Raw genomic sequence first — 23,170 nt, 5'->3', positions numbered from 1 at the left:
CGGTGCCGCCTTGTCCCCGGCCCCGCCGCAGGATGTGCTCCCTCGCGCTCTTCCCGCCGCCGCCTCCCCCCGGGGACGTCACCCTGTACGAGCTGAACAACGCGCTGGTCTCCGGCCACCTCTACGAGAAGCTCCCGCTGGCTTTCCAAGACCAGGTGAGTCCTGTCCTGTCCTGTCCTGTCCTCCCGGGGGGGCCGCCTGCCCCCCCCCCCCTCCTCAGGGCCGGCCTCAAGCACGTGGCCCGCCCGCTCCCGGGCTGGGGCAGGTGGAGCAGCAGGAGACCAATGGACTCTTCCACCGGGACAGCTTGGGGCTGTTTCCCGCTGGAGCCGGACTGTAACCGGCGGCTTCAAGGATGAGCTGGGCTGTGGGTTGAACGCCGGAAGTGCTCCTCACGCCAGCCGAGGAGGAGGGAGAGCAGCCGGGGGGGGGGGTTGCGCTTTTGGCGGAGGATGGGCAGCTGTGATTTCTCTCAGGTCCCCCTTGTTTTAACCCCTGAGCAGGGGAAGGATTTTGATGCATGGAAGCGGGAACTGCCAATCTTGAACCCTCAGAACCCCGTTGTCTCACTGTCTCCTTCCACTCCCACATCCATCTTTTTGTATCCTCTTGCCTCAGACTTGGATTGTAAGCTTTTTGGGGCAGGGACTGTCTCTTTGTTCTGTAGATACCTAGGAGAGTGGGGTCCTCGTCCCTACGTGGGGATCCTCAACCTGCTTTCTTCATACTTGAAGATGAGGGAGGGAGACTTTGGCCTCTGGCACTTTTCGTCTAGCACCAAATTCACAAATTGCAAACAAATATTTCAAAACATTTTAAAATTAATCAGTGTTTTGGCAATCTGTAGCAGCTGTTGTGCCTCCTGGCCGATTTCTTTGTGTTTCCTTTCCTATGTGACCTTCTCCTTTGCAGGAATCATAGTCAGTTGCCTCCCAACTGCCTGTTTCCCCACCTGCAGCTGTAATTATGGTGTCTCCTCAACTAGCAGTGGAAGCTGGTTTCTGATGCATGAGTTGTGATCATGTAGCACTCACATGGTTACTATGTTCTCCTAGCATATTGCTTCCATCAAGTTGAGAATATATCCATTAGCTCAGGTTGTTCATTACTTAGATGATAAGCTCCTGGGGGCAGGAACTGTCTTTTTGTTCTGTGTTTGTACAGCGCTGGGCGCAGTGGTGTCCTGGATAAGGACTGGGGTTCCAATACAAATAAGATTGCACCTCCTTCCTCAGATATAGGTGCTGCTTTTTTACAAAGTGAATTTAGAATGTCTGGTAGGTGCCGTTCTGCTAGGCCTACAGACTGACTCCTTTGTTTCTGAACAGCACAGATAGTCGGGCACAACAGGGCAAGCTTCCCCTGCCAATGTGCCTCAACCCTGACCTGGAAATAGAAATAAGAGGCTGGTTCAATTAGTCCTTGGCATCTTTGCTGAGGTTGCCCGCAAGAGGGGTCACTTGTGCTGGTGGTTTTTCTGATTTATCAATATTTACTCTTTTGTAGAAGTGTGCCAAGTGCCTTACAGACCTGTGAAAAGGCATATTCCCTGGAGCATACAGACCCCCTGTACTGCTCTGACACCTGCAGACTTCTTATGTGCAAGTTGCCCAATGATTGGACAGTGGCAGCTTTCAGATGCTCTTTGGAAATGGTGACTTGTGAAGCGATTGGTTCCATGTCCTGTTCTCAAATCCCTCCGCCATTGGTCCTTAGATCAACCCATTTCACTAGAGTCTGTTTGATAGACTGTTGGTTTTTGTACTTGCAGTTGGCCGATCTGCCTGTCCTAACCATCCCTAAGGAAACCCTGAAAGCTCACAGCCGGCTGGAGTATAGCACAAAACCTGCCTTCATCCACCACCAGGAGACCCTCTGGAAGAGATGTCTCAATGCATGGTGAGCAAGTGCGTGTGCGCTCCAAACAGAAAGCAAGGAGGCAGCTGTCACTTACTTACTTAGACTGCAAGCTTTTGGGGGCAGGGACCATCTCTTTAAGTGTTTATATGGTGCCTAGCAGAGTGAGGCCCTGATCTCTAATTGGGTCCCTGTAGGCACTACTATAACACTAATAATAATAATAAATAATACAGGGTTGCTGTGTTGGAGACCTGAGAGGAGACTGTTCCTCAGATAACCCTGATTGTGCTGGCTGCCATTCAGAATTAAAATTATATCTCATTTCAGTCCCCTACACTGGCTCTGCTGGCCTGACAAAAACCATGCTGAAATTCTCCTTTCAGCTCTTGTTTGCAATCAGTGGAAGAAAACCATATGCTGTTCTAAGGGCAGCTACAATGTTGCTTGAAATGAGAAGGGTTCTGAACCCTTGAATTTTCTGCAATTTCTAAGGGTGGGAGAGGGTTGCTTGGAAACTGGGAAATGAGGTTCCTCAGTTTTTTTTTGTCCTGAGGTTAGCAGGAAGCTCTTTGCAGCTGGAAAGCAGGTCATAAGTAAGTCAGGTAGCAGGGCAGTGTGTGCATGCATGTGTGTGTGGGAGGGGGAGGGAGATGCTTTGCTTGGTATAAAATTACAATTTCCAACAGCTTGGAGGCAAAGGGATTGCCGGTATTGGACCAAGGGAAAGGTTGGTGGGAGGGAACCAGCAGTCGAAAGGAGGGAGTCAGAGTTGGTGGCTTTCAGTGAGGGAGGAGTTGCAGTAAGGTGAAGCAGTGTGGACAAGGTTGGGTTGTAGGGAAATCATTGGCAGCTGCACCATGCAACTTGAGGCCCTGGTTGGAGTCTGACTCCTGGATACCGTGTGTGTCCAGTTTGTTCATGCCGGACTATCATGCTTACTTGCACACGTGGCTACAGAGAGGGTATCTCAGCAGGGTTGGGCTGTTTATATAAGGTATGTTACTGTAGTATCTGAGTGCTTCTGAGATAAATCCCTTGAAGACTTCTCCTCCCCCACCCCTTCTGTGAAGCAGGGCAGTGCTTTTATCCCCATTGCACAGATGGGGAGTTGAGGCATAGAGAAACTAAGTGACTTGTCCACAGTCACATGGGAAATGTGGTGTAGCAGTGAGTTGAACCTGAATCTCCCAAGTCCGAGGCTAGCAAACTGCAGTGCTGGGGGACAGGCTACTCCCCACCCCTTCTGTCTAGTCTAAAACTAGCCCTTTATGATATGTAGGAGACTCACAGAGTTGTTTGTCCACAGGCGCGATGTGGGTGTGTGTGGGGTGCTTAACGAGATTGCACATGCAGAGGAGGAAGGTGAGTCTGATAAGAGAGCAGCTCTGGCTGCATGTTGCAAAGGAATTAGATAGCTGTCTCCTAGGTCTTCTAATGCCCTCCATTCCCTTGAGCCCCTGTCTCCTGGGACTCTGCTGCTTCCCCCTCCCTTGCTCATCCTCTGGACCCCTTTCTGTGTCCCTTCCTTCTCCACCTCCTGCTGGCACCTCTCTCTGTTACATGAGTTAGTGAGGAAAGGGTTCTGGTGCTGAGGCAGGTCAGCTGGAGTTAGTGGGGAAAAGGAAGCAGGGATGGGGTTGACTTCTTCTGAAACAGTTGATATCAGCTTAAAGCAGGGGTGGGGAACCTCCGGCCCGCGAAAGAATTTGATCCGGCCCGCGTCTGCTCATTTTCGGCGGCGGCGGGAGCTCGGAGGTGGTTACTGGGCCACGGCACCCCGCGGACACTGTAAAACCGCGCTGCCGAAAAGATGGAAACGGCGGCGGCATTTCGGCGGCGGGGTCGGCGGCGGCGCGGTTCCGTGGGGGGTCGGGCAGTTCCCGCCGCCGAAACCCTGCCGTTTGCGCCTGGCGGCGGCGGAGGGAATTCGGCGGCGGAATCGGCGACATGGCCCGCGAATGGAGGTAGCAATATCAAAATGGCCCTTGGCAGGGAAAAGGTTCCCCACCCCTGGCTTAAAGCTTCCACTCCACCCTTTCCTCTCTGTCAGTGCCTGCAGTCGCTGCAGGAGATACAAGGAGCTGCTGCCGCCACAGCAACAAAAGCTTAAAGCAAAACTTATCTATTCATTTCACAGAAGGGAAATAAAACCCAACCGATATCGTCCACTGCACAGAACCTGAATAACAACCCAACCTCTAATGAGAGCAGTGGGAGACTGTTGAACAGACATGTCCTGTCTGATGCTGTTTCTGGAGGGTGCTATGGACTTCCAGATCAGTGTTGCTCCCAGGAACACTGGGCTAATGACTTCTGGTTACTGCTGTGTTTTTAAAATCACATTTGCAGAGTAACATGCTGAGCCTATAAACTGCAGGTGGCGTATTGCTTTCAAATGAACATCAACAGCTACAGAACGCCATAGTGCTTCCACCTGAAGGTTCCCAAATAAGCTGTAAGTGGGAATTGCTCCCCTGGAATAGCTGAGTACATGAGCTAGGGATTGTTTTGCAGGTTAGACCAATGGTCCGTCTTCTTCTGTATCTTGTTCCCGACAGTGGCCAGGACCAGATGCTTCAGACAGGTGCAAGAAATCCTCTATGGGACACCTTCCCTTCCCTCCCTCCCCCCCCCCCAGGGAAAGTTTCTTCCTGACCCCTATTAGGTAGAAGTTTGGCTTAATTCCTGAAGCAGGAGAGTTTAGATCCCTGTCAAAACACTTGGGCTTTGGTGGTGATGTTTTCAGTCCTTACTATTTTAACTCTGGTGGTTATTTGTAGAAACCTCTAATCCTTTGAATCTTGCCAGCTCTCAGTGATATATTGTGGCAGAGAGTCCCACACACACTGTTAGCATCTTCTTTCTGATTGACTGTCAGTTTTAAATTTGCTGTCTTTCAATTTGGTTAAGTCAATAAATCACTCTCCGTGCGCCTCCCTCTCTGCAATTCCCATCTGATTTCGGAGGACTGACAGCCCTTCACTAGGGTTTCCCCCGCTATCTGTTGGCCTCCACCCCTTTACTGCTGGTTGCCGCCTTTCACCCTGGGGCATCTGCATTTCCATGGCACTTTGGGAAAGGCCAGAGCTTCAGAACTAGATGGGATTATTATTGGCTCCAGTAATGGTCCATGAGATGTAGACAATATATGTGACAGTCCTTACGTTTCCAGATTAACTCTGGTGTGCGCATCCCTTTTTAGTCCTGGCTTGGAAAATCACAATTTCAAAAGGATTGATGATCCTTTTCTCTCTTCTTTCCTATTCTTATATCCATCTCTTTCCTCCTAGATCTCCAGTGGATCAAAACAGGATCACGCTGGGCTTTGGCTTTGTGCCACTGGGTCTCCTCTCTCCATGGCTCACTGTTCCCCCATTTGTCGGTGAGTGTTGCATAGAATTAATCTGTCCCTAACTGTTACTGAGGCCTGATCTACACTAGGAAATTAGTTTGGTATCACTATGTTGCTCAGGGGTGTGAAAAACCCAAGTGACGCAGTTAAATCGATCTAACCCTCGGTGTAGACTCCATCAACCTAGCTACCTCTTCCTCCTACGCTGACAGAAGAACCCCTCACATTGGTGTAGGTAATGTGTTCACTGAAGCAGCTGCATTGCTGCAGCATTTTACATGTAGATGAGCCCTGAGTGTAATGGAAATGCTGGCAGATGTGGCATATCCTGTGACATTAGTTGTTCGTGCGTGGCTCTGCGTGGTGGGCGGTGGGTGTCTGTGTGTTACCCTGACCCTGAAGCACAGTCTGGGTGTAACATTGGACCAGCTGGGTAGGAATATAATCGTTGAATGTTGTTCACCCTGTTGTATTGCAATTAAACAAGGTGGCCTCATGTCCGTTTGTGGCTGGGTCCATCCCACTACTTTCCTGCAGCATGAGAAGCTCAATACAGGCATCAAGGAAGCTGGTCTCCTTGCCTAAAATAAAAATGGTACTTTGAACGTGCAAAGCTTCTCACCTCAAAGGGCTTTACTCAGGTGGGCTGGTATAATTATAAATGGGGGAAACTGAGGCAGAGAGAGGGCAAGTAGTTTGTGCTTATGAAGCTTTGTGAGTCAGTGGGGATAAGAACCCAGGTTGCCTGACTCTCAGCCCAATCCACTAGGTCTCAGCTGCCTCCAGGATCCCCTTGATGCATAGAAAACCCAACTAGGGGCCATGATCCCCCTGATCTCTGAATACATTGCAAGGGGAGAACGAAGAGGGCATCGTAGCTAGTGATCAAAGACCCTTCGATGCCACCCTGAGTGGCATGAAGTCTGCAAATACGCCAGGCAGAATCAGTCTGGTAACTGGCATTTTGGCCTACAGTGTGTGCATTTACAAAGGCTGTGACGGGCAATCACGTGCCAGTTCATGTGTCCAAATTCAGCACCGAGTATAGACATGGGGCAACCTCAGAGTTATTCAGCTAGCAAGATCTGCAAGTTGAGAAGCAGATTGATGCAGTGAACCAAGTTCTGGACTGGGACTCGGTGAGCAGGGTTCTGTCAGGCTTGAGAAAGCCCTGGCTGGGATGATTTAGTTGGGGTTGGTCCTGCTTTGAGCAGAGGGTTGGACTAGATACCCCCTGAAGTCCCTTCCAACCCTTATCTTCATGATTCTATGTTCCTGGCTCTCACTGAGCTGCTGGGTGACCTTGTCTGGGTCACTGATCCACTCCATGCCTCTGTTCCCCCACCCCTTTGTCTATTTAGATTGCAAGTTATTTTAGGGGTAGGGACTGTATCTGCACAGCATCTAGCATAATGGAGCCCCAAACTCAGTTGCCTACTGTATAAAATAACGAACAGTAAGCTGACATTTAAAACTCAGACGTTTAAAATCTCCTTGTTGGCAGTGTCTGAAATTTCCAAAAGGGCCTAAGTTTGTTAGGCCCTCAGCTTTGCTGAAAATCAGGGGATGCCCCTCTGCAAATCCGAGCCATAATGTATTGCTCTAATGCCTGGCGTGGCTGGGCACTGGGTTTGCCTACACTGCAGTCAGGAGGTGTGACTGCAGCACTTGTCAAGTAGCTAGCTAGTTCAAAGCTAATTGAGTAATCAAAGCAGTGAAACTGCAGTAACCAGGGCAATTGCAAGGACTAGCTCCATGTACTGTCGTTATGTCATATGTCTGTGTGCTGCAGTCACATCTCCCAGTTGCAGTGTAGACACACCCTCTGTGCATGTTCTTTCTGTCTGGGTAAGAATGACATGATACTGAAAAGCAAGGGTTAAATATTCCAGAGGAACTGTTGAGGGTAAGTATGAGGATGAGAAGTGAAAATCACTTACCTGATAACAGTAACACCCACCAATTTCTTGTGGCTCTGATACCCACTCCACAGGCAGCTGCTGCCTTCTCCATGTGCGGGTTGCCAGCTCTGCCACTGACATGTTAATTCTTTTTTCATCTGTCCTTAAGCTACGCAGTGAAGACATGATTGCCGAATTCTCCCAGGAGGTGGACTGGTAAGTTCTGTGTGTTGAGGCTCCAGTGTGTGCATACCTAACTGGGCTTTTATAAGGGTGCCCATCACTGTGGGGACTAGGTGCCTGCAATATTGTAGAGAGGAAGAAGAGTGCAGTGATGAGTGTGGTGCCTGAGACTTGGGAGACCGGAGTTCAATTCCCTGCTTTGCCTTGGGCAGGGCACTTTGTCTGCCTCAGTTCTCCAGCTGTAAAATGGGGTTAATGGCACAGGCCTGCCTGAAAGAAGGGTAAATCAAAGATTGTGAGCAGCTGGGGTACTACGGCAATGAGGGCCTTAGGTGATAAGACCACATAATTCATAGCACACCCTTTTCATCCATAGATGTCCTGGTGCTTTACACAGGAGGTCAGGATCATTAGCCCCACTTTACAGATGGAAAAATAGAGGAAATGACTTGCCCAAGGTCAGTCAACAGTGGCAGGGCTTGAACCCAGATCTCCTGAGTCCTAGCCCAATGGTCTGGCCACTGAGCCACACTGCCTTCCTAGAAGTCTTGTGCCTTACAGTTTCTTTTTGATCCCACTTGTGCACCAAACAGGAATCTTGGTTGCTGTGCACCCCTGGAAATGTTAAAATCTAACCTCATTCCACCTGTGTGGTGTTATCGCTGTGGTATGCGTGAGGCACAGAGGTAGGGTGACTGTCCAGGGTCACACAGTCGGTGGCACAGTTTCATCCTCTCTCCCTAAAACTAATGTTTTCTGGGGGTGGGAGGGATTTGATAGGGGGCCAGGCAGGACCACAGGTCCACTTTACTCTCTCTGCAAGTCAGATAGTGAACTTTCTAAACGTCAGTCCTGCATGCGCCACCTGGGCTCTTGATGTCGTCCTGGGTTCTCCCTGCTAACAGAGCTCCATTGATATGAAATGGAATTCTGCTCCAGCCCATCATCCCGTGGTTGTGTCACCTCTTGCAGGGCTAAGAGGAATCAACAGCCGTCTTGTGTCTGCGAAGCCCGTAGATCAGACTTGCAATCTGTGAGAGGCCTGTTCAGTTTTGTGCACAGCCCAGTTGCACTTGGCATTTGCCTTCCTCACAGATTGGGCACTGCTGGAGATGGGATCCTGGCCTCGATGTTCCAGCGCTCAGATTCAGAAAGGCAGTCTCCAGGATAGTGCTATATTTGACATGGCACTGTTCATCCTGCCATCTCTCAAGCTCTGTATGTGCTGTCTGTGGTACTTATCTGACCCCCGCTATAGTCATATCTGAGCATCTCACAATCTGCAATGTATTTATCTTCCCAATGCCCCTCTGAGGAAGGTCAGTGCTATTATCGATGGGGCACTGAGGCCCAGAGAGGCTAAGTGACTTGCCCAGGGTTACACAGAAAGTCTGTGGCAGAGCAAGGAAGTGAATCCAGATTTTCCAAGTTCTAGGGTAGCGCCCATCCTTCCTCTCTAATGTGTATATATATACACACAGCACTACTGAAATGCAGCTACCTCTGGGGTGGGACTTAGGGGTTGCACATTGCACAACAGTGGGGGAGTGGTGAGACTTTTTTTTACTAGGGACCATAGTGCCCCTTAGACAAACTGAATTCCCAAAATTTTCTGTTCTTGTGAAGGATGAAAGTTTGAGGAGACCTTGCTGGGGTTTGAACCTGTGTTTGCAAGCTGATGCGTAGCCATTTCTCAGCCATCCCTTACTATCTTTACTATCAGGCAATCCTGCTTTGCATCTTAGCCTTTCAAACCCTCCTGACCGTGTAATGCAATGTGATCCCCTCTCTCTTGCTCATTGTTTTTCCAGGACTGGCTGTTCCATCCGGGCTTTTGCCTGGCATCCTCACACCAGCAAATTTGCAGTGGCCCTTTTGGACGACTCCATCCGAGTTTACAACACAAACAGGTGAGGCGCGTCAGGTTGCTGGTGCTGCCACTGGCAGAGTAAAGACCCACAGTGGTTGCAAAGTTTGCATGGTGGCGAGGGCTCATGCAGTGAGGTACGGACGCCTCCGCTGGTGCTACAAAGACCTCAGTGTATCACTGTTCTTGGGATCTGGGAGCCTGCGCCACAAGATACTGGAAACAGTGCTCCTTCAAGGCTGCAAGAGCAGTGCTTTGCTGGCTGAGCCTGGGAAAGGGCGGTGCAGCCCCAGATGTCTCCAGTCTTGTCTTCCCGCCGTACCTTGTGGGGACAGGAATCTGGAGCTGTGTCTGACTCGGCTGATGTCAGGTATCTCTCTGCAGGGTCATGCCTTGCTTTGGCCTCCGTTCGTAGCATACGATTGTTCTCAGGGATTCTGATCTTTTTGTGTGAGTGAGGCGCTCTGCTCTGCTCCGGGAACTGCCATGGCAGAGGCCAGAGAAAAGTCCAGGAGATGCACCTGTTGCCCTGGGGTTGCCTCAGTCCTGTCACTGGCACCACACATCCCTTTTGTTCAAGGGAATAGCCCCACTCCCAAACCAGAGCGAGGTTTGTTGGGTTTCACACCCGGAGCCCAGAGGCCCATGAGACAAGGCTCCGAGCCTTCCTGCTGCAGGAGTCCCTGTGCATGAAGTCTGCTGCTCCGGGGGCTCTGCAGGGTCCAGTCTGGCTGTCGCCTGCTCCTGGTTCAGGATTCTAAGCTGACGCCCATTGTCTTGCCAATGCATACGAAGGCTGAGGCTGGTTTCAAGTTCGTTATGCCCTGCTGAAGCTGCAGACTGAAGTACTCAGGGGAGGAGGCGTGTGTTCCCTGTGCTTTGGACCTCTGTAGCAGCACAATTGTCAGTCCCTTCTCTAGTTCCTGCTCTGAAGCCCATTAAGACAGTGGTGGCTGCTGCCGGTATCTTTGTTCTGAGTACGAGGCTAAGGAGATTCCCTAGGAAGTTGCCTTCTTTCCTCTCACGTCGTCATCGCCCCCCCCCCTCCTCCTCCTCCGTTGTTCCAGGCCATCCCATCTGAAGGACAACATCATTCTCTGTGCTTAGCCCCGGGCTTGGAAAGGTGGAATGATGCTGCAGCTGGGTGACTTCCACTGTCCACGAGGCCTGGCCCTTGAGGGTTAGTGACAGGGGCCAGGCTCTCAGATAAGTGGCTGAGCAGAAAACTCCTCAGCGTGGGGTTCACACCAGCTGTTACTGAGGATGCCCCACGGGAGTCCTTCTCCCAGCTTCTTGTATAAATCTTTCCTCTGAGCACCCATGCAAGGGAAGTGTTAGGGCTGAACACTGACCCCATGTTCCCTGGAGACCAGGTGTGCTCCTGCAGTCTCTCCCATGTTGTCAGCATTGCTCCTTTGACACAGAGGCCTCCTTCAGACCAAAGCCAGAATCCTTATAGCGCACCCACTGCCCGGCCGAGCTAAGCAGCAGCTGTCATTAAGGGCTGACCCATTGGTCCTCAGATAAGAAATCCATAAACCCCATTTTTCCCTATTTACTTCACTAGGTGGCTGGGCTAAGCAATAGGAGAACAGAGCACATCTTATGTGCAGACTGGAGTTTGTCCCTCTGCCTATGGGAGGCTCAGCAGGCAGAACAGGTTCAGACTGTCTCCCACTTGCCTGCGAGAGGCTTAGTAAGGGGAAGTCTCTCACTCTTCCTCTGGGGCATCCATTGAATTTCGTCTCTCCTGCAGGTCTCCCCACTCTCCGAGTGGATCCCAGCTGGCAAGCAAAGGCATCCTTAAGAGAAGACTCTCCCAGCTCATTCTGAAATGCTGCCAGCTTTCCCCTTCGTGGGCTGCATCCCCTGGCTGGACTTTCATGCCAGCAAGCGCCAAATCACCCCCATTAACTGCTGGGACTAGGCTGCAGGCAGCACCGGGCATGCCACTTAAACAGACTAGGTGCGCTGCCATCTCTCTGTCCTCTTGAACCTTTGAACATTGCAGCTATGCCACCCTGGACTGTGATCTTGTCAGTTTCCCCCAAGATTAGCAGTGTCAGGGCCTGGTCACTCCTCCAAAGAAAACCCCACATCTCGCTGAAAGTGGCGATTCAGTAGGGCCACACTGCACTCAGTCAGACCGTGGTGCTGGGGGTGCTGTCTTTCAGATTAGGTATAAAATTGAGCTCCTGTGGGATCTGTGGTGGCCACAAGTGGTTAGAACTTTCCCAAGAATCAGGGTGTTCTGGTCAAATTTGGCTGTGTCCTGCCTGCTTTAAATGCCCTGGTATTCTCCATCTCCTGTACTGAGCAGGTGTGCCGTGCTATGAAACAGCTGCTGCGTCCCACCTCAGAGGGGGCCATGTTTCATTGGCATGTGTATGGGCTCTGGGATCATTTCTCTAACTTTGGGTGTGCCCATTATGGCAATACCTGAGTGCCTCGCAATCTGCAACGTGTTAACTTTCAGAACCCTCCTGTGAGGCCGGGCAGTGCTATCATAGCTATGGATGGGGCAGAGAGAGACCAAGTATCTTGCTCAAGATCACACAGGAAGCCTGTGTCTGAACAGGGAATGGGATCTGTCTCTTGAGTCCAGGCTCATGCCCTAATCCCTAGGCCATCCTTCCTCTCCATTTAGGACAGAAGGTGCTAGAAAAGCAGAAGACTTGTGTTAGGTCTCCTAGAATTATGCTGTATACACATCCTGGGAGTCAGTCCATCTAGGCAGGCTGAGTATCTGGAGCTGATGACTAGGCAGAGGCAGATGCCACAAGTGCTGGCTGCCTTGATCCTGCTGTGAATGCTGCCACTGTCTCCTATAGGTTACACCTCTCTCTTCTCTTGCAGCGCGACGGTCCCCATCCTGAAACACCGCTTGCAGAGGAATGTGGCCTCAATGGCGTGGAAGCCACTGTGTGCGTCCATCCTCGCCGTGGCATGTCAGAGCTGTGTCTTGGTTTGGCACCTGGACCCCACTTCCCTTTCTACCAGGTAACTAGCCCACTGGAGACACAGTCGTGGCCCTGTGCTCTCTGCCCATGTAACCAGCACTGTTCTGCCTAGCAAGGAAGCCTCCTGCACAGCAAGGGCCAGAATCCCATATGTCTGGTGTAGTTCTAGCACACCCAGCGCCCAGGCAAGTAAAGCAGTATGTTGCCATTAAGAGCTCATTTCAGTGGTCTTTGGATCAAAGCCACCTCGCTATCAACAAGCCACCTGATGCAGACAGATGTGGCTATATGCCTCCAGCTCCCCCCCCACCCCGAACATGTCCTAGCAGTGTGGACCCTACTAGCAAGGTCTCTCTTTTCTCTCCTTCAGGCCTTCCTCTGGCTGCGCCCAGGTACTTGCCCACCTTGGTCACAGTCCCGTCACCAGCCTGGCATGGGCCCCCAGCGGAGAGATGCTGCTCTCTGCCTCGCCTGTTGATACCGCCATGCTTGTGAGTAAGGAGGGCTCTCCTACGTTTCTCTCCGCCTGTATCTTCCTGTAGTGTGGGGCATGGCTGGGGTGTGTCTACCACTTAGTGCTGGATGGAACAGCAACACCTGCTGAATCATGTCACCCTCCGGTGGTCTTGGCCTACATAGATCACCTGCCGGAGTAGACAGCATGACAGTTTCCAAGTGTTTCCCCTAATAAAATATTCTCTAGCAACATTGTGTCTGGTTGGGTCATCCCCGGGTTTGAACCTGGGATGCCTGGATCTAAAAGCATGGGCTTCTACAGCCTGACTTAAAAATCCAGCTCTGTTAATTAAGAGGCAGTAGTGAGCTCACATCTCTGTGACCCAGCCACTAGAGGGTGTGGCAGGCAGCCGACTTCCCCCTAGCGGGTCTCACACTTTGGTTGCTTATAGTGGGTCAGGGCATCTCTAGTCACCCCGTCTTCCCCGAGGAGGGGCCCAGGGGCCCTATGAGAAGCAGCTAGGTACTGCTGGCACCATATTCCCAACTGCACTTCTCTTCCCCTGGGCTAATTTTCCCCCTCCTTCTGCCTTCTTGAGCCTGGTACCTTTCTCCAGCCTGTTCCTCCACAGAATCTCTGCACTTTGGTCTGTTCCTCCTTGCAACTCAGCACTCCTACTCCTCCCAGCTCATGCCCTGTCTGTTTGGGGCGGAGGGCTTTTATGGAGCACCTGTCTGGTCCCTAATTGGCTCAGCTGCTCCTAATTGCCCCCTAACGAGACTCAGCTAATCTGCAGGGAACAGAGCTCTGAGCATTCTGAGGCTTACGTATCTGCCGTAAATCACTTTCCTACAGCTTTCTGCCCTCGCTATACCACAAGGGGGACAAGGATCTATATGGGTACTAATGTAGGTTATGTTAGGATTATTCGCTAGACCAGGGGTGCTCAAACTACCCTTAGACTACGGATGTACTGCAGGGTACTGGAAGGAACCCCTTGGATCATCAAGTCCAGTCCTCTGCTGTCATAGGCAACCCCTTGCCAGAGGTCTGTTGAAAGCCTGCTGGCGATGTGACTGCCTCTCCTAGTTTCCAGCTGTCAAGCTCCATTAAGACAGCTAAAAATACATTAAACTGGATCCTGATGTTACTCTTCCATATAGTTATCACCAGGATGCTGTGTGATGGTGAAATGGGAGGAATGGGGCCTCCGTAGTTATGCTTGGTCCAGAGGTGCCCCAGGAGACAGTCTTGCTATTAAGATGGGGACCGTGCTTTGAGAATCTGAGATTTGCTTCTCTAGACTGGCCTCTGTTTATAAAGACTCTGAGGTCGAGTCCAAGATGGTATGGTTGGTGACAGTGTTGCTGCAGGCCTGGGTTCAGATTCCAGCTAGCTGAGTTTTGCAGCAGTCGGCCATCTCTATTCAGAAACATAGCGCTGCAGCTGGTCAGGAATGAGCTGTCAGCATAGTTTTGTAAGGCCCAAGCCTAAAATAGCAGGGGATGCTGGCGATCAGGAATGAGGGGCAGTGGTAGTGCTGCTGGGGCCAGCAGGGGGGACACGACTGGAATAGGGGGGCTGTGGGTCAAGTTTGAGGGGCATTGGCAGCACTTTGTGTGGGAGGTGCTGGGGACTGGCATAGCAAGGGGTCTACAGGTCGGGATGGAGGTGCATTAGCAAAGAATGTGTGCCTGGCTCAAGCCAGTCCTCCCCAGGAGCTATACCTGGATACCCTGATAAAATTTTAGGGCCAAAACCTTCTGGCCTAGAGGCAGCCTGTCTGCTGCTGTGAAGAAGCTCCTGGTTTAATTTATAGACTCTGCTTCTTGCTTCCTGGGCCAGCAGGGCCTGGGTGGTTTGGAGGCAGCATGTTTAATCTCAGGGAGGGGATGAGCTGTGAGCCTATGGACTTGTGACTGATGGCCGCCAAGGTTCCTGAGGCTGAAAGCTGCTGTGTGGGATTCACAACTTCCATGGAGGTTAGAGAGAGCTGCAGAGTGGGAGGAGATCTCTGACATGACCAAGGAGGGAATGGTTTTCCCCCCAGTATTTTAGTCCCTTTGATCTGCTGCAAGGTTGAGACCTCTACTGACACGGTGATAACTTAATATTGAAAAGCACGGTCAGTGTCTGGCTTGCTCTTTCTTGCATAGCAAGAGCTTACCTGGAAGACAGCTGAACCAACAAGCAGAGATGCACAAATCCTTTCTAACTCCCAGTTGTTTACAGGTTTTGGGGTGGGGGAGAGAGATGTTTTTCCAGTATGTTACCCTTCCCTTCTCCTCCCCTCTCCCCCTTCCCTTCTCTCCCTCTCTAGGTGTGGGACGTGTCCACAGAAAACTGTGTCCAGCTGCAGTGGTTTGGAGGGGGTGGAGTCACCTACCTTGCTTGGTCCCCTGATGGCAGCAAGGTGCTAGCAGCCACGCCCTCAGCAGTGTTCAGGTGAGGATGAGGAGTGCTGGGACCCATCAGAGTGTGGTCTAGTGCTGGTTAGTGCATGGGACTGGGAGTCAGGACTTCTAGGTTCTATTCCCAGCTCTGCAAATGGCTCGCTGTTTGGAGCTGGGGCAAGTCACCTCCTTTTTCTGCGTGCCTGCGCCTTGATCTGTAAAATGGAGAGGATGATATGGACCCACCTCAGAGGGGGCTGTGAATCTTTGTCTGTAAAGCGCCTTGAGATCTGTGGGTGGAAGATAACAGAAATTCTTCACGTTCTGACCTCTTCTGCTGCAAGCAGATGGTATCTGCATGATAGCGTCTCCAAGCCCTCCATCACTGCAGGTTTTCTGGCTTCAGAGTCATGGCTTTGCTGTGTTCTCCCCCTCAACCAGTAATGTCTGCCCCTCGTCTAGCACCTGCCATCCAGGGGGCTCCAAATGTTCTGCAAACTTTAGAACAACATTGCAAAACTTTAGCAAAGCCTCACACCCCTCAAGGAAGCAGCTACTCTGTGGCTGAGTTACTCAATCAGAGGCAGAGCTGGGAATAGAACCCAGCAGTTGACTGACAGACACACCCGTTGTCTGTGCAGACCATCTTGTCTGCCTGTTATGGCAGTTGTTTGGTCCTTCTCAGAGAAGCAGAACCCTTGTCTCTCGATGATCTTGGGTCTAACACAAGAGTTGAAATGGAAATGCTGGAAATACAGTGAGTCTGCACTCTCATTCACTCCAAACTATGGTCTCTTCCAGAGTGTGGGAAGCTCAGATGTGGACGTGCGAGAGGTGGCCCACCATCAAGGGGCGCTGCCAGGTATGTTAGTGTGGGGGGTTGTTCCTGATTCAGAGCTAGTGAAGGGGGAAGCACGGAGTGGGTTGTTCTGGTGAAGATTAAGGGACAAATGCTGAACAGTGAGATCCTTGCCCCATCACTGCCCTGTTACATATTAGGTACACAGGAGCAGATGCAATGAGTTGCCCTGCCTTGACCATCCCACTCTCTGAGGTGAGACTAGTTCTCTGCTTTGTTTTCTCCAAATGGGCTGGCCCCTTCTTGACACCAAACTGATCCAAATTGATGTAGGGGGGGTTTTGTGCGGACTCCCATCCTCTAGGGTAAGAACAGACAAGGCCCTTCAACCTCTAGTCCCCTGATGTCACAGGCAACCCATTGCCAGAGGTCTGTAGAGAGGCTGCTGGGGCATGGCTGCCTCTCCTTCTTTCCACCTGCCAAGCTGCAGTATATCAGCTACAAATACGTTGAGCTGGATCATAGAGGCACAAGGCCAGTGTTTCCTCCCCAGCCTTGACGTTTGTCACATGATGGAGTTTGTCCTTGTTCGTGTGCTGGAATGGAGAGACTTTTCCTTACATGAAGGTGAAACCAAGGCCTTGATCTGTGCTTATTAAATACCCTGGGGTGCTTTTGATCAGAACTGGGGTATCAGCCCCAGGGTCCTGGTTCAATTACACTCTACCTTCTTAAACTCCCCCTGCAGTTCCAATTGGCCGTTGGCTTCTCCTTCCCTCCCTGTCCTAGCAGCTGCTGAGTTAGGAACAGAGGTGGCTGCATTTTCATAGTGGGCAAATGATCCCATATACATTGAGGACTTAAAAGCTGAGTAGGGGAGCTAGCCACATGACTCCCGTTAACGTCACGGGGAGCTGTGTGGCTAATTCCCTACTCAGCTCTGAAGATGAAAGATGATGTGTTTATTGCAAGTCGTTCTTGTGATCTGGTTTTAAACATGTGCCCTTCCTTACCACAGACCGGATGCTGGAGCCCAGATGGCAGCCGATTGCTCTTTACGGTTCTGGGGGAGTCGGTCATTTACTCCTTGTCCTTCTCAGAGTACAGTGGTGAGTATGATTAAACTTTCCAAGAGGAGCTAACCAGTTCCACCGGATTGTTGTCTGAATCCCAGCTCTACTGGCCTTTCGGACACTTTCCAGCCAGAGCTCTGCTTTCCTACTATGTGCTCTTAATTTCCTCCTGGTTTGGTGAGCGCACCTTTGGTGCTGGCTATGAAACATACCAACCAAAGCTAATGTTTGGGCTCAACTTACCCTGTAGTGCTATGTATCTTAGGCACACTGGTGGGGGGAGGGACAGAACTCTGTGAATTTCAGAATGATTGTAGCTCTGAATTACTGGTCATTAGCCCAGTGGGTGGAGATTTTCAGAGCTACAAAGAGGAGTAAGTGCCCAACTGTTGTGGATTTTCAGTGGGAATTGGGTACCTAATTCCTCTTTGAAACTGTGAAAACCTCCCCTTTGTAGTATAAACTACAATGCAGCTGCTTCTGGGCTGGAGCAAGGATGCTTTTCAACAGTGCACAATAACACTATACAGTGGCTTAGGCCAGAAAACAGAAGAATCTTGCATCCAAACCTAAATGCAGGGGAAATTTAGGGAGGCAGAATGGAATGACCCATCTTGGAATTCAGTTAGGACATGGGGGCCAAGTGCAGCAACAAGCCGACGCCACTGATCCACCTTGTTCAGCACATAACTCTGCAAGTTTAACCTCAGCTGACTGGCAGAGTTCACCTGTCTTGAGCTCTTCTATTCCAGGCGAGACGCAAGGGCAAGTAGGAGGATCGAAAACAGCTTCTATTGTGGCAGACCTGTCAGAGACCACATTCGAGACACTGTATGGGGAGGAGAGGTGAGAGCAGGGCAGCTGGTATTGCTACAGGGCTGCGGAGCAAGGGAGGGGAACAGTGCTGCAGATTCAGACCCTGAACTGAAGATGCAGGTGCTGATGCCCTAAAATAACCCCTGTGCATGTTACTCGTGATACTCGTATCTGTGTGTGGGGCATCACTCCGTGCTTGCAGGGCGTGTTTCTCTTCCACTCTCTTTTGTGGGCGATTTCAGTGGAAGATAGATTTACCATTGCCCAGAGCCTGGTGTAAAACAGGCAACCCCTTTTCTCTCTCTGTCTCTTCCCAGGTTCTTATCTCTGCACCCATCATCTGAGTCATGGCCTGTAGCAATCCTGGGTGATTGCAGTTTTGGGTAATCCCTGAGCTGGGAGAGCCAGGTGTAGGGTGGCTGCATGTAGTGGACAAAATACATTGAGCTCACCTGACTCATATCACTTGTCACTTCATCCTAAGAGATCCCAAGCCAGGGCAGGCGGTGGAAGGGCTGGTGTGTATCCCAGCTGTGCTACTCTGTCCCCATAGGATAGAAATTCTGTGATGGAAAAGGCAGCTTGGAACGGAGCTTCCCTGCGAAGGAGACAGGGTGTGTATGGGTCTGGACTTCTTCCAAGCCCATCTAGTGAGTGAGCAGTAGTGGGGAAGGGGCATGTGGGATTCCTGGCAGCTGAGATGTGCTCCCTGGACTGTGCTGGTAGCTGCAGCCTGAGGCCTCCCCCCATGTTATCCTCACACTGTCAGCAAGGGGAGCTGTAATGCCAAGTGTGTTGGTTTCAGGATCGGAGGGGAAGTGCACTCCATGGTCTGGGACCCCAGCGGCGAGAGGCTTGCGGTTGTCATCAGAGGTAAAGCTTTGAGCCGTCACCCCCCACCCCTAAATGGGCTTTTGGAGCTGAATAACGCAGAAAGGGAAGGGAGGCGTGGCTAGCTCCAGCTGAGAGCAGCGGGCTCCTAGAGCAGTCTCCTCTCTCTCCAGAGCTGAATAACGCAGAAGGGGAAGGGAGGTGTGGCTAGCTCCAGCTGAGAGCAGTCTCCTCTCTCTCCAGAGCTGACCTCCATCCTGAATTGCTTCTTCTCCATCTGCCTTAAACAGCTACTCCTGCCCTCCAAATCTCCTGCTCTCAGACCAGGACCCTGCCAGTGGGTCTCAGCCTTCACCAGGATGAACCACCTCCTTCAGATTAGACTGTAAACTCTGTGGAGTAAGGCCCATCTCATCCTGTGTGTTCATACAATACCCAAATGGGGCCCTGGTCCTTATCTGGGCTCTTGCTATGACAGTAAATGTAACCGTAGGGATAAGAGGGGACTTCAGGCTCTGTGGCTGCCATCAGGCTTCCACTTCTCTGAGGCTAGGTGGCCCCCTTGGCAACAGTTCCGCTGATGGCTGTATGATGCAGACACCTGCCCGTATTGGGGTAGGAGGAGACCCACACAAGTTATTAGCCTTGCAGTCGCTTCCACTCTGGGCGTAGAATCTATGATCTAGAGGCTATTCCCAAGCCACTGAGCCATCCAGTCCCCTGATCTCATGCAGAGAAGTCCTGTGTGCTGTGTAGGAAGCTTGGTGCAAAGAAGAGAAGCTTCAAAACCTGGGCCAGCCAGGATGCATGATACGGTAGCAAACCATGACTGGCACCCCATGCTGTGCCACCCCCCACCTTACTACAGCGGCCCATCAGTGAAAGCAGGTGTGTCTTGCATGGATCTAAGCGGGTCATATTGCAGGCTTGAGAGACTTGAAATAACCCTGTAATCAGCATTTCAAAGCAGCAAGCGGGAGGCTGCCGGGATTCTCTTCAAAGCATGGTTGTAAACGAGCCAGAGTGCACCTTTTGTTATTCACAGCATTGAGAGCAGGAACCCGATGGGATATCTTTGTGCCAGCCCCTTTGGAGAGCTCGTGCATCTCCATAGGCGGCTGTCAGGAATGTGGACAAAGCTGTGGCGTCATTCCTGCCTTGGGCGAAAGCCTGGCCTGGCAGGAGAGCGTCCGGACCTTGGCCTGCTTGCACATTCCAGCCATCTGAATACCCCTTTGCACCAGGAGAGCAGTGTCAATGGCCTTAGTCGAGCCACCTTCTGTGAGAAACGTTTCTTTCCAATGTTGCCCTGTGCAAGACCCACACAAGTGATGGGGGAAACTGTCTGTGCGAGAGAAGCTGCCTCCCCCTAATGTGCTGTGCAAAGCACACAGCAAAGCCACTGAGAAACTAGGAGGAACGCTTACGTTTTCTTCTCCAATCATTCCATTCTCGCTCTCTTAGGATGGGATTTTCAGCAGTGGAGAGGGAGGATGGTGCAGTGGTTAGTGAGTGGGGGTGCTCAGATGCTATGGTAAAAAGGGCCATCTATTTGAGCACTTCACAATGTTTATAGTATTTACCCTCACAACAGCCCCGTGAGGCCAGGGCAGGGCTATTATCCCCATTCTGAGGGTGGGCAACTGACGCTCACAGACCAAGTAACTTGGCTGAGCTCACCCAGAAAGCTTGTGGCAGACCAGAGCTTGAACCCAGGTCTCCCAAGTCCTAGGCTAGTGCCCTGACCACCCTTTGCTTTCTCCGTTTGAGTAACTAACACAAAATACAAGAGCCACTGGCTTTTGATCACTTAGGTGCTCTTGAAAACTCCTCCCTAGGCATTGCTTGGTCCAGTCGCTGGTAAATAATGTACTGATAGAAGTGTGGTTTTTAACCAGCCTTCCTGGTTCTGATCTAATACGTTTAGGCAGAAAAAGGGCCACAGCCATCACTTTGGGTAATGCTATGTGTGAAGTGAAGCTCATTGATGAAGAATCCTGCTGGGACCTGCTGACTATAGCGATTTCCTGAGGCATCTCCATCTCAAACCAGCTTCTGGGCACTGTTTCCCCTTTTGACTCTGCTCTTATAGCTGAAAAATGGCCAACGTCCTATTCACTTGCCTTTTTTCCTCTTTGCAGGGAATCCTGAAACCCCTGAAAGCAGGATGATCATTGCTGTGTTTCGTACCCGCAACAGCCCTGTGTTTGAACTCCTGCCGTGGTGCGTACTGATGGTTTAAGGAGTAGCCCTCAACGTCATAGGCTTAAAGTCAACAGGGGGACCCTTCTGATCAGTTAGTCTGACCTGCAGAACGCCAGAGAATTTCACCCAGTAACTCCTGCATCAAGCCCACAGCTTCTGTCCTTCATGTCCTTTAGAAAGATGCATCCAACGTTGGTGTGGTTGTGGAGGAGGTGCTGGGTTCTTGGTGTTATTCCCTCTGACTCAGCACTGAGCTAACGCTTGGAGGTGGTGCGAGGTTGGCTGTACGCTGGAGGGGCGCTGTCTTTCAAGGGAGTGTTAAAACAGGGATTCTGACTATGGCTGGTCCTTAAAGATCCCATGATGCTGGAGCGTAAGAGTCAGAGAGCGGCCTCTGGTGTCCTGATCCAGTTCGAGCTTGTGTAATTCCATTCTGCTCCCCTCAGGCCCTGACCCTTTGTGGTGCTGAGCACCCTCCATTTTGCACTAATCACTGAGGACCTATTGCAGGATCAAGCCCCTCAGTTCCCCCTGCAGTTTTAATTGGATGCTGTATTCTTTGGTTCCTGCCCTAAACTCTGAGGGAAATGCTGCTGTGTGCTTTGTCTTGCCCCAGAATTGGCTGCATTTCAGATGGCGCAGTCCCTGCCATCCTGGTCCTTTCTTTGGCCTGCAGGGTGGCTTCCACTGAGTTCCTATTTTAAAATCAAAACAAAAAACCCTCCTTGCAAAATAGGGAACATTACCCCATAAGAGTAAGGTGTATCCTTTAGAACCACCCACTCTGCCCAACACCAATCCCAGACAGCCCATTAAGGCCCTGTGCAGGTGTCAGTCTTTCAGACAAGACCATAAAATCCGCAGATCCCGTCTTTGCCGCATCGACGTTAAAGATCCCGTAGCAGTGTGCAGAAGAGTCGGGGCAAGGGGATTTGTCCCGGGCCTCAACACCCAAATGTTCCTTCCCCCCTCTTTGCTGATTGCTATCCACTCCATGGTGGCTACATCTGGCTGGTGTGGTATAGTTTGTGAAGCACTGGGATGGCAGTGTAACAATACCTGGGTGTGAAGGTGTGGGGAAGGGACCACAGTTCCTGTTGCTCATAGCCCATCACTGGGGGGGGGGGGGGGGGGGGGTATGAGAGTGAGATTGATTGAACATGCAGTCACTGTATCCCCTCTCTCTTCCCTAGTGGCTTCCTTCAGGGTGAGCCGGGGACTCAGCCACAGCTGATCGCTTTCCATCCCTGCTTTAAGAGAGGGGCCCTCTTGACTGTGGTGAGTGCAGCCTTGTTTTATGGGATCTTCTAGAGGCGGGGAGTATCCGTTATTTTAGCTGAGATGCTCTGAAGCTGGAGGCTTTCTTAACACAATTGTCCTCCTCCAGCCAGCCACCCACCCTAGCAGGCCCTTCACAAGGCAGGAGCAGGAAAGATCTCCCCAAACAACACTGCTTCTGCAGAGGGGAAGGCTCTGCGTCTGCTGGGAATGGACTTGGAGGTGCCATTACCCTCATCCTGGATCTGTTAGCATTGAAATGGGGGAGGGTCATTACCAGATCCACGAGAGCTTCGGGCCCTGAGATCTACTGGCACTGAGAATGGGAGGTGCCGTTATCCTGCCGCAAGCCCATTCTCTGGGTGTCCCTAAGCCTCTGACGGACAGAAGCTGGGACTGGGCGATAAGGGATGGATCACTCAAAATTGCCCTGTTCGTTCCCTGTGAAGCATCTGGCATCAGCCGCTGTCAGAAGACAGGACGCTGGGCTCGCTGGCCCATTGGTCTGACCCAGCATGGCCATTCGTACGTTCTTAACTTGGGTTCTCTTGGCATTGGGATCTAGGTCTAATAGCATCTCCAGCCGAGCAGGGCTCTAACGGCTGGGAGTTGAGGTGTGGTGAGCCAGCCCTGTGCTCATGTTTCTCTCTCTCTCCCTCCCCCAGTGCTGGTCTACAGGGAGGATCAGCCACATCCCCTTTTTCTTTGTGAGCGCCCAGTTTCCCTGCTTCAGCCCCAGTCCCAGTCCTGCCGTGGCCTGGAGCAGCAGCAGCACCAGCGTGCGGGAGCAGCCCTTGTTTTCGGAGCTGTGAAGAGCGGAGCACGGGAGCTTTGGGCCAGGCTCCGTTTAAATCCTACTGGGCCTTTCCTTATCATGCTGCTTGTGCTGTTTAAGGAGTTTCCTTTCGCCAGTAAAACTGGGCTGTGCTGCTGGGTAACCACAATGCTCCCTGTAATGGTTCATTCTTCCCCAGCCTCACTGGGAAGGGAGAGGTGGCCCCAGCACATCCACTGGGACCAGCTGTGGTGGCAGCACTTGCTGGGAACTGATGGATTTTTAAATTTGTCAAGAGCGCCCCGAGGCTGGGAGGAGTCTGCTGTATGAACTGGATTGAAGGAGCCAGCACAGGGTATGAGGCCCTGCTTTGTAAAGCGATTGGTGCTGTCCAGAGTAAAGATCACACTTTGTCTGGCT

At 51.5% G+C, this 23,170-nt stretch overlaps 1 protein-coding gene across 2 annotated transcripts; it reads left to right on the top strand.

Moving 5' to 3' along the window:
• On the top strand, positions 1–23,170 carry AAAS (aladin WD repeat nucleoporin). 2 transcript variants are annotated; one of them, XM_067529644.1, is made up of 16 exons: positions 1–155; positions 1,772–1,899; positions 3,167–3,222; positions 5,151–5,242; positions 7,283–7,329; positions 9,108–9,206; positions 12,020–12,163; positions 12,494–12,614; positions 14,901–15,025; positions 15,775–15,835; positions 16,791–16,881; positions 17,598–17,691; positions 18,467–18,534; positions 20,634–20,715; positions 21,891–21,975; positions 22,641–23,170. In XM_067529644.1, the coding sequence occupies exons 1-16, from the start codon at positions 33–35 to the stop codon at positions 22,785–22,787; spliced, it is 1,563 nt and encodes a 520-aa protein (XP_067385745.1). In that variant the 5' UTR covers positions 1–32; the 3' UTR covers positions 22,788–23,170. The 2 variants fall into 2 exon arrangements, with proteins under 2 accessions (XP_067385745.1, XP_067385743.1); XM_067529642.1 differs by lacking the exons at positions 1–155; positions 1,772–1,899; positions 3,167–3,222; positions 5,151–5,242; positions 7,283–7,329 and adding an exon at positions 10,920–11,129 and having other exon boundaries at positions 8,933–9,206.

The sequence above is a fragment of the Emydura macquarii genome, unplaced genomic scaffold (assembly GCF_026122565.2).
Source record: "Emydura macquarii macquarii isolate MOO-44397 ecotype Brisbane River unplaced genomic scaffold, CSIRO-AGI_Emac_v2 contig_2994, whole genome shotgun sequence".
NCBI classification, from domain to species: Eukaryota; Metazoa; Chordata; order Testudines; family Chelidae; genus Emydura; species Emydura macquarii.
This window is presented reverse-complemented; position numbering and strand designations above follow the sequence as displayed.